This window comes from Hibiscus syriacus, unplaced genomic scaffold (genome assembly GCF_006381635.1).
Source record: "Hibiscus syriacus cultivar Baekdansim isolate YM2019G1 unplaced genomic scaffold, ASM638163v2 tig00112249_pilon, whole genome shotgun sequence".
In the NCBI taxonomy this organism is placed as follows: domain Eukaryota; kingdom Viridiplantae; phylum Streptophyta; class Magnoliopsida; order Malvales; family Malvaceae; genus Hibiscus; species Hibiscus syriacus.
This window is the reverse complement of record NW_024063281.1, coordinates 1,218,000-1,228,337: the sequence shown is the minus strand read 5'-3', so window position 1 is coordinate 1,228,337 and position 10,338 is coordinate 1,218,000. Positions and strand designations below refer to the sequence as shown.

Sequence of the window (10,338 nt, the reverse complement as noted above, 5' to 3'; positions counted from 1 at the left end):
AAATCCGCCTCATAACCTATCATCTACATTTTTTTCAAATAAAATATTTTTCAAAATAAAAATAACTTCTACTTTCTTTCTTATTACTCTGAAACTCGATTTATTATTGATTAATTCGGATCAAATATTATAAAAACCTATTACAAGAAATATCTCTTTCAACTCAATTTTTCTGTTCACAATGTCAATATTCAAACAACGAAATCACAAAGTACAAAACAATTTACACAAACTAGAAATTGCTTTGCCTCCAACCACCATACTCTTCGTCTTCGTCTTCATCTTCATTTCCTTCAACCTGTGTTACAATACAACAAGAACAACCCAAAATTAATCCTACATTATGTTACTCGAACTCGTCATTTTTCATTTATATATATATTCGAAACACATTTAAAAAAAAACAGAAAAAAGATGGAGTTATATATACCTTTCTGGTGAAAGTAACACCAACTGTAATATCTCCACAGTAACTATTTTCAGCATTAACTACACTTTGTTTAGTAGGATGAATTTCAGCTTTCCCTTCCTCTGCTCCAATTGCCAACAAATCCTTCACATATACTCTGCGGACATAACTAAGTCGTTTTAAGACGAAGAAAATAATTACAAATATTGAGATTGTCAAGATTCGTGTTTGATAATCACTGAAATAGTAGAGTATGTTTGGAATTGAGATTAATGTTTTATGAACTATCAAATTACGTTGTTCCGACTATTCATTTTTCTTATAGTGTTCATATATAAAGCATTGACCTTTGACTGATCTAGAAATTAAAAATTACGGGTTCAAAATTTTAATACTCTATTTTAAAAACATTTTGGGTATGCAATGGCTCCCCTAAGAAGCCATGTACATCCGTCCATGTTGAACTTAAATACATGAAAAAATTTCGAAAACAAACGTGTTTTCATCTTACGTGGCCTGACCAACAAAGTCGTCGGAAGAGAAGGTGTCCTTGTCCATGATTTTGAGAACGACCTTGTAGCCATCACCTGATCCCGAATACTCCGCCTTGAATGTAAATCTTTCATTCCATGAAGGATCAGAGCCACCACCTGCACACAGTTTTTCATTTTTCCTAAGTTCACGAGTCCGACGTATATTAAGACATAAACATAAAATAGTGACGAATCCAGAAATTTTAAAACGTGAGTCCAAAAATTTTATACTCTTTCTCTTAACAAAATGGATATGTGATTTTTTTTCTTCCTTCTCTAAATATATTAAACTATATTTGATAACTTATCCAAAATAACGATATTTCCCCTAAGAAGCTAAGTGCATCCACTCCTAATACGAAAAGATAACTCCCTAAAAATTAGTTTACCCTTATTCCGATATGTAATGGGGTAAGGGGGAGGCAAGATAGTAGGCTAGCCCCCAACGCCAGGTTGAGAGCAGCTTCCGTGGGAGACTTCCATATTATGAAATGCCCTCCGTGGGACTCGATCCCACAACCTCAAGGTTAAAAACCTTGTGCTATACCAACTGAGCTGGATGGTCATTTCAAATTTATACTTTATGTAACACTCACATTCGAATTAATTTTCTAAGTCAAATTACCGAACCCACGTTTTATTTATCTTAAGTGTCTATGTCAAGTATCTTAACATGGATATAAAGATGTAATTATTTTTTTAATAATTTGAATGATTATAAGATAATATATGTTCAAAATCTTTCATAATCATTAACAACTTAATTACTCAGACTCGGGATCTCTAAGAGAACAATACTCTTTTTTTTACCACCGACATCACTTAATGTATTAAAAAATTTAATTATTTAAATATTTATTAAATACATGTTCATCAAATAATATAAAAGTGATGGATTTAAAATAAAGAGTTAAAACCAACAATCAGTTGGTCTAGTGGGATGAGATACTATGTCTCTTAAGCAATGTCAGGGGTTCGAACCCTGACGTTTGCGAATGGAACAAACTGGGTTGGGAGGGTCGCCATGGCCTATGCAGTACCCGATCAATCAAAAAGATGAAAAAAGAAAAAAGAAAGGAAATCTGAGAGATTAGATTGCATACCCAGAAAATATGAGTCCTCGAGGCCTTTAGCACTAACCAAGAACACTTCCAGTATTCCAACAGCCATCTTTGAATTTGAGCTTTCTTTTTCTCTCTGAGATTCTGTGAATGGAAATTGTTTGGACTCTTCCGATTATTTGATTCTTTATATAGAAGAAATGGAAAGGTGGCTGGCGACTTTGGTAAGTTGTTGGGATGGACACATGAATTTAGTGACGGGGACGAACCTGAACTTTTAAAATTTTGAGCGAACTTAAATTTATAAATTTTCAGAAAGATAATATCGTATTTTTAATAAAAAAAATATATTAATTTTTTTTAATATATGATAATTTTAAATTTTAAAAAGGATCGCCTCGATCTATCAGGTACTAGGTTGGCAGGTAATTCCACACCAAAAACGTGACCGCTGACGAGGAAACGTCGCCGAATATTACAATGTTTTCTTTTTTACTTTTTGATTTTTGGATATTATTTTAATAAATTTTTTAATTATGTTAATAATTTACATATCGAGTCGATATAATTAAGGTAAAGTACATAAATGATCCATCGATATAGGGTGATGTTTTATTGAGTCATTCGTTAAAAGTTATAAAATATTCTCTTGATTATAAGACATTGCTTTTTTAAATCTCATAACTATTAAAAGTTAGAAAATAGTCACCCAACTATTTATTGTGTTATAAACTCGTCTTTTTCTGTTCAAAAAGTTTGAGTTGGACGTTAACCCACCGACTAGGATATGATATAATATGAATCCAAAATCTCAAACGAATATCATATTCCAATCAGCAGGTTAACAAAAGGGGTGATTTTGGAACACCAATGAATAGTCAGGTGACAATTTTGTAACTTTTACTAGTCTAGAAACTTAGAAAAGCAACATCCTATAGCCAGTGGACCATTTTATAATTTTTAATTGTCAAAGGACTTAATAAAGCAGTATTCTATAATCGAGGAATCATTTGTGTATTTTACCCTTATATTTATGATTTATTAATAAAGAAGATCATTTAAATCCATCAAATAATCTCGTTAGTTAAGGAGAGTAGTGTTGTTCCTATAGGTATTGGATTCAAGCATATGATTATAGATATGTGTGCTTTGTCAATATTCTAAAATGATTATAAACATATATTACATTGTAATAAACCTAAATTATTTTAAAAAAATAAGTTTTTGTATAACCACTGATATCTAATTTACTAATCGACTAATACAAACGAGTACTGGAGAGGCGAGAAAGACCATTCGAACGTAGTTAGCTCCATTCGCAAACATTAGGTTTCGAATCTTTGACCATGTTTAATGAATTTAATGTCTTACTCACTGGTTGTTAGTAAAAGTAAATATATAAACGATTTATGGACACTAATTAACAGATTTATAAATCATCATATTAACACAAATCAATCGTTCAAGACATACTAATAATTGAATCAACGTTTCTGCTGAAGTACAAAAGTTAAATTTTAAAAATATAGAAATTTGCACGAATTAAACGATTCAGTGATTAAGAGATTGTTATTATCTCTAGATGTTTTAGATTCAAACACCAACGAATGCAAGGTATTCGAACGTTTATAGTCAAATAGTTGAGAGTTTTTATAAATGATATTATTAGATGTTACTTTTAAATATTTATTTATTTTGAACATAAATTATAAAATAAATTTTTAAAAATAAATTTTATTTATAAATTTTAAATATTTATTTATTTTAAATTTCAAATTATTATACTCTGATGTGTTCTTGGATCATTCAAGATATCGATGAACTTATCTTATCATCTCATATTACTTTATCAATTTGAATTTTATCTAAATTACTTTAGAACTCACAAGATTCGATCTCAAACTTAAGAATCGTGAAACTCTAAACCACTCTACTGTTGGAATTTAAAAAAAATATTTCATCATCAAAGGAAATTTTAAACTAGGAATTATTTCACAAAAAAAAAATTCCAAGACCATTTCATAATTTTTAAAACAAAAATATTCAATTATAATGCCATTAGATATTTAACAACAGAATAACTAAAGTAAATCAAAAGTTAAGTGAGCAAATTAAATTTTTTAAAATTTTAACAACCAAAATAGGATTAAGAAAAAGCTGAGGGATAAAATTTATAATTTACCCTAATTAGTTGAACAAACCAAGTTAATTTTGGATTGACTAGTCCAAGTAATTCGATTAGAGTCAGATTCAAGTTATTCAATTTTAGGCAGACATTTTTGAATTATAATTGTTTTGAAGATTAGAATCATTCCTGATTTGACAAGATTTTTAGATGAAACCATCACATTTAGATCATTTCTGGTTCTAGTCACTCGAATTCGCACCATTCAGGTTCAAACTAATTCGAGACCGAGTCATTTCAGGTCGAGGTTATCATACACATACTCCCGAGCCCGAATAACATAGATTCGAACTCTATATCATGGAATCGGATTGCTAATAAAAAATTTCTGCCACAGGAAGGAGCAAACCTCAAATACCGAAACTCGAACTCGAATGTCATTGTTTCATCAGAGTTCTGATATAACAAACGATGAAAGCAAGCCACAGATTTAGAAGTTATATTCAAAATGATAGACCCCACACAAATATAGTCTACTATCGAAACCATCACTTGATACGAACCCAAAAGCTGAAGTTTTTACTACTTATCTGCTCTGTCTGCGTAAAGGTCAGCAGATCTCGATCTGGACCCGGACGGAGACCTTGAATATCTACTTGGAGACCTTGATGATCTAACCCTACCCGGAGATGGCCCAAATCCAGCTCTTGGGTCCTCAGGCGGCTCGTATGAGGATTGCCTCCTACAAATGGAATATTCAAAAACCGAAACAAGCCACGAGTCAAGTTAAACATACAAAATAAAACCAGTAACAATGAACTCTCATCATCCAAGAATTTTGAGAGCCTGGAGCTGCATAGAAGTATGGGTTTTCCATACAGATAAAACTGTTGTACTTCTGCCGATAACATGCAACTTCTTTATGAGAGCAAGCTAAGAAAGTTGAAACAATGAAATACACTTCCACTTACTCGCCATAACCCTTTATGTCAGCATTTTCATATCCAGGAGAATATGATCTGTGATCGTAATCACCATCTCGTTCCGGTGGAGGACCTCTTGGAGATTTTGGATGTTCTTCATGCCTTCTACCTGGTGAAACAGAATAATTTTGCCGACGTCTTGGGCCAGGGGAGTATGACCTGACAGATTAATATGTAATCGCCTTATTAGCTAACAGAAAAAGGATATGATAGCAATTCGACAGTTTACCTTGAGCGGTAGCGGCCTCTAGAACCTGAGGGGTGGTGAGGAGAGCGCATAGGGGATAGAGAACGAGACCTAGAACGTCCTGCCACATAAAATGAGTAAGAATTAGTTTACAAGGAGTCGATTTCAGATTACATGGTGGAAAAAAAAACAAAGGATTATTTTTGCATAGATGCAAAACAGACTACTGGTTTCATGACTTCAGTTTTCTTTATGCATCGGATTCCGCTTCTAGGACCCTCCAAACAAACTGAAAACTTAGAATTGAACATATCGGACACATTCCCATGTCTAACACTCACATACGGGCTTGAGTAAGTCAGGAATAACATACCATAATAAGATGATCGTCCCCCATAGCCAGATGGTCCTCTGGAGATTTACATGACAGATTATGTAAATACAAGTAAAATAACAGGAAACTTCATGTACACGAATGTTTGTGAGATATAGAGATCAAGAAAGTACCCAAGTCTAGCCTTGTGGCGCATCTCTTCAGGCCTTTTCCTCGTCTCTGCAGCTACAACAACCGATATCTCTCTCCCACCAAATATTTTCCCGTTCATGCGCCGTCGAGCTTCAGCAGCATCATAAGAATCCACAAACTGCACAAATGCAAACCCTCGAGGTTCACTGCATAAAAGATACACGCCAATCCTTCATTTAAGCATGCAAGTTTGCAATGGACAAAATAAGCCGACTCGAAAAAGTAAAAAAGAAAACAAGATACCATGTTACTATGACAAGTCCATTACTTTGCATATACCTTTACACATCCAATATTGGCTCCAGAAGACAGCCACAAACGTGTTTAAATAAAAATTCGCTAAGTGCTGACTTTTCCCCTTAATAGACAATATCAAAGGAACTTCAAAAGAGGCAAGTGACTTGAAAAATCTTCACATGCTCGTAAATATAAGAAGCACTTGATATCGACAATTTCCTTCAATTGGGTCAGGAATCAATCTTCTTCCTCATCAAAACCTTTATTGATTTGTGTATTTAAATAGTTTCGCTTCATAAAGGAACATTCTTCACATGATCATTACTCTTTAACACCCCGGATCACAATATGTTATGCAATCATAAACAGTAGTCCTTCATCAAATGTGGGGCTTGGGCTTGTTTTTACTTCAAAACAATACACACCCCTGACAAACCAGTTCAAATTGTAATTCGCTACGGAAAAGGAAAACAAATTAAGTGCTCTAAGAACTAGAGCGGAAAGCAACTTGAAGGAAATAACTTTCTACATGCGACAACTAAAGGTCTAAGAAGAGAACACAAAGAAGGAAGCAGCACATAGCTACTGCAAAAGCATATCAAACCAGAAATTAGAAATCTTATTTTTGCCAATCCTAAAAGCTTGCTTTGGAATAACTAGTAATCAAAAAAAGAAGAAGAAAAAGGCTTATCAGTTGCTCGTTCAACATAAAACTAAACTTTTTGTAGCATATGATATGACAACTTTTAGCCACATATATGTTTAACTAGACTGACCAACAAACTTTGACTCGGACAAAGAATGGAAGCTCAAGCTCGATACAAATAAAACTAAACCAACTTCGACATACATAAGCATAAGCTAGAATGTATAAACTTCCATTAAAACATAGTAAAACAATACCAACCCTGTATGGTAGTCTTTGGGAATATAAACATCCCTAACATGCCCAAATCTCTCAAAAGGGATTCGAAGTTCTTCAGTCCTGCAAACGTAATAAAAAATAAATTAAACATAACATTTAATCAGCATTTAGATAATAAGAAAAAAAGGATTAAGTCAAAAGGGCTACCTGCAATCTAAGGGAATGTTTCTAACCAAAAGGCTTCCCTGATTCTGTTCCCTCCTTCTGCCATAACCACCACCGCCACCATATCCCCTCCTAGGAGGACTTCTTTCTCTACCTCCATAGCCTCTCCTGGGGGGACTATAGTATTGTGGACTGTATCTCCTCATCCCCAAAACCTTTCAAAAACACAAACCATTAAATTACATTTATACATAATTCGAAAGGATCAAACAAAATTCACCCATCTAACCTTGATCTTTTCTAATTTTGAGAGAAACCCAGATTTTTCCCTTTTTCCAAATAAGGTGTTGCTAATTCACGCTATGCAATACCCAATAAATATATCCATAAAAAAACGATAAAATTCCGTAATTCATAAAATACCCAGATCAAAAATCTTGCACAGTTCTGAAAAATGATAAAGATTCAAACGAGTAATCTAAGATTTTCTGTTTGGTTGATGAGAAAATTAAAGAACCAAAAAAGTTATATGAGCATCGGCTTAGTCGACCTAAACTATACTCCGAAAAATCAAATTTTTATAGAAAAAAATAAAAAGAAAAATGCCCAAAAATCATTGAATTTGGAAGAACGTAGATTTTACCTGGAAGACGGAATTTGAAACTGCGACAGAATAGAAAAAAGGGATTCACTTGGGAATTTTGAGATCTGATGTACCAGTATTATGCTAATGCTTTATTTTGGATCGCATTGTTGGGCCTATTCGGCCCATTCGTTTTTTTGCCATTTTTCCATATCTAATAATTATTATTTTATTATTTCTTAAATAATTTTATAACAAATTACATATCATATTGCATAATAATTTAAATTTATTTTAAATGTTAACATTGTTAAGAATGTATTTGTCACGCCCCAAAATGAGGGTTAAAAGTTAAGTAGTTGAAGTTTGGGTGTCGTCGTGAGAGTTCCCTAAAAGTGCAAGTACTTCTATAGCCATTTGTCCAAGTTTAAAATATTCAACTACCAATTTGGTCACTGTCGGCACCGTTCGGTTTGTCTTGGATTTTCCATTCGAACGGTGGTTTTCGTTTTCGTTGTCGTCGCCGTTACTGAGGATAAGCAAGATAAACTTGAGATCATATAAGGACATAAAAAGAAAGGTTAAAAATCCATTTAAAAACTCGAACAAAATATAAATATGAATATATTTGACTACATCGACAAATGAACCACAACAGGAGATTAAACTATTGAAAGATTACTGACAATCGTAAATCAAAGTCGAGCATCATTAGAAAATTATTCCAAATATGTTACATTACACATATCCTAAAGTATTTAGAAACCCTCAAATTATTTATTGATCATCCAATGCATTTTTATTATTATTTTATTAATTTAGGGGGGGCGTTTGGACCCGTTTGGTTAGCTGGGATTCTCATTCTCAGTTATGTAAGATTACCAATAGTGAAATTTTTGAGGTATATTATCGGGAATGTCATTACCTCCCTTTCCTTAGGTATTGTTGGATTAACGGCGTTTTGGACTAAAATGCCCTTAATTTTTTTTTTCAAAATATCATTTTTCTGTCTTTGAATAATAAAAATTCTACGAAAGTTAAATTACAAATTTATCCTTAAACTATTTTAGATTTACAAAAAAGTCTATAATTAAAATTTTATACGAAGTTCAAAGGTTAAAATAAAATTTTACCCTTTCATTAAACTTTTTTATATTTTCAATTTTGTAAAAAAAATTATATAAATTTTATGAATTTAAATTTTTATAAGAAAATATATAAATATTTTCCAACTTGTTAAAAAAATACATATATAATAAGGACAATTTGGTCAAATATACATTCAAATAATATTTTATTCATTTAACCAAACACGATAATCTTACATTCCTGCTAAACTAACCAAACACAAAATACAACATTACCAGTAATCTTATTCCTTGTTAATCTTACATTCCCACTGGTAATCTTACATTCCGTGAACCAAACGCAGGGTAAGTACAATGTAATATTTGTTCAAATATAACTCTAATTCATTTAACATTTAACGTTCGTACCTTTGACATTCATGGAACTGACGAATTCATGAAGATTTTATAGGTCAAATCAATATAAATATAATAAAAAATTTATCTAACATAATTCATATATATTTTTATTTAAATATATATTATATATATATATATATATATTTGGATTAAATCTAGAAAAATATATTAATTGGTGTGGTCACTCTACTATTTTTTATTTAGGGTTTAGGGTTTAGGGAAATTATTTATTTGTTTACTCACCTATTACTTAATTTATGGTGTGGTCACTCCACTATTTTTTTTCTTCAAAATCATACCTAACGATACATTGTGGTTCTATTTTGGTCACTTGTAGTTAAAAAAAATAACGGTGATGTTAATGTGATATTTTTAATTATCTTTTAATCTGGACGTGGCATTATCTTATGATGACACGTTAACATCAACGTTAATTTTATAAAGACGAGTGACCAAAACATAATGTTAAGTGTGATTTAAAATAAATAATAGTTTGACAATTAAAACATAAACTAAATAATAAATTGATTATTAAATAGGTATTTTACCCCTTTTTTAGGGCATGGGGTGAGTCATAACCTAGGTAGACCTAGGCCTAAATACACCTATGATTTATAGTGTTCAAATCTAAGATTTCAAAAAATAACAATAAATCTTTTATCTCGAAGCTCGTTTCGACACGGGACTACACATATTGTATTACTATTCGTTAATAGAAATCTAGAAATTTAAAAATATATATAATATAAACGAAGAGTTAAATCTAACAACCACTGCTATTTTTAGTTGTTACAATGAGCGGATAAGCGCAATTGTCTTTAGTCTTCAAATCTAAGCCTTAAAAATTTATTTGTTTCAGCATTCATATCTTGAATAACTAGCCTTGCACATCATGTATAAAAAGATCATAGCTCCTCGAACTTCATTCAAGTCATCTTCTGTGTATAATCAATAATCTCGAGACGAAAACGATGAACTCCGTCGTGAATAATGTTGCATTGGCTTTATTTTTCTTCGTTTGCATTTCGTTCTTCCCGTCGTTAAACGCCGTGCCGGACATCACCAAAACATGTGAACAGACTAAGCACAAGGAGCTTTGCATCTCGAGCTTCAAGGAATCATACATAGGCAGATATCTTCCCGACAATGCCAAGCCAGATTTAATTGCGTCGATACT

The 10,338-nt window shown here is 32.1% G+C and overlaps 2 protein-coding genes across 5 annotated transcripts; both read right to left on the bottom strand.

Annotated features, from left to right (window-relative positions):
* Window positions 1–203: 203 nt before the first annotated feature.
* On the bottom strand, window positions 204–2,112 carry LOC120176594 (16 kDa phloem protein 1-like). Its single transcript, XM_039182997.1, has 4 exons — window positions 2,046–2,112; window positions 921–1,059; window positions 431–566; window positions 204–298 (listed from the first exon to the last, which is right to left on the bottom strand). The coding sequence occupies exons 1-4, from the start codon at window positions 2,110–2,112 to the stop codon at window positions 233–235; spliced, it is 408 nt and encodes a 135-aa protein (XP_039038928.1). The 3' UTR covers window positions 204–232.
* A 2,411-nt stretch (window positions 2,113–4,523) lies between these two features.
* LOC120176486 (serine/arginine-rich SC35-like splicing factor SCL30) lies at window positions 4,524–7,795 on the bottom strand. 4 transcript variants are annotated; one of them, XM_039182915.1, is made up of 8 exons: window positions 7,735–7,795; window positions 7,134–7,306; window positions 6,969–7,046; window positions 5,806–5,970; window positions 5,672–5,709; window positions 5,341–5,419; window positions 5,100–5,270; window positions 4,524–4,870 (listed from the first exon to the last, which is right to left on the bottom strand). In XM_039182915.1, the coding sequence occupies exons 2-8, from the start codon at window positions 7,295–7,297 to the stop codon at window positions 4,711–4,713; spliced, it is 855 nt and encodes a 284-aa protein (XP_039038846.1). In that variant the 5' UTR covers window positions 7,298–7,306; window positions 7,735–7,795; the 3' UTR covers window positions 4,524–4,710. The 4 variants fall into 4 exon arrangements, with proteins under 4 accessions (XP_039038846.1, XP_039038845.1, XP_039038844.1 ...); XM_039182914.1 differs by lacking the exon at window positions 7,735–7,795 and adding an exon at window positions 7,381–7,440 and having other exon boundaries at window positions 4,534–4,870; window positions 5,672–5,712; window positions 5,809–5,970; XM_039182913.1 differs by having other exon boundaries at window positions 4,536–4,870; window positions 5,672–5,712; window positions 5,809–5,970.
* Window positions 7,796–10,338: the final 2,543 nt, after the last annotated feature.

Bases quoted from the DNA above. Each gene is read 5' to 3' on its own strand.
- LOC120176486 (XM_039182915.1), bottom strand. From the start codon at position 7,297: ATGAGGAGATACAGTCCACAATACTATAGTCCCCCCAGGAGAGGCTAT. The intron at 5,420-5,671 runs GTATGTTATTCC...TTTATGTGGCAG, and splicing joins GGGACGATCATCTTATTATG to GACGTTCTAGGTCTCGTTCT. The intron at 4,871-5,099 runs GTAAGTGGAAGT...TTCCATTTGTAG, and splicing joins GACATAAAGGGTTATGGCGA to GAGGCAATCCTCATACGAGC.
- LOC120176594 (XM_039182997.1), bottom strand. From the start codon at position 2,112: ATGGCTGTTGGAATACTGGAAGTGTTCTTGGTTAGTGCTAAAGGCCTC. The intron at 1,060-2,045 runs GTATGCAATCTA...AACTGTGTGCAG, and splicing joins CGAGGACTCATATTTTCTGG to GTGGTGGCTCTGATCCTTCA. The intron at 567-920 runs GTAAGATGAAAA...TTATGTCCGCAG, and splicing joins GACTTTGTTGGTCAGGCCAC to AGTATATGTGAAGGATTTGT.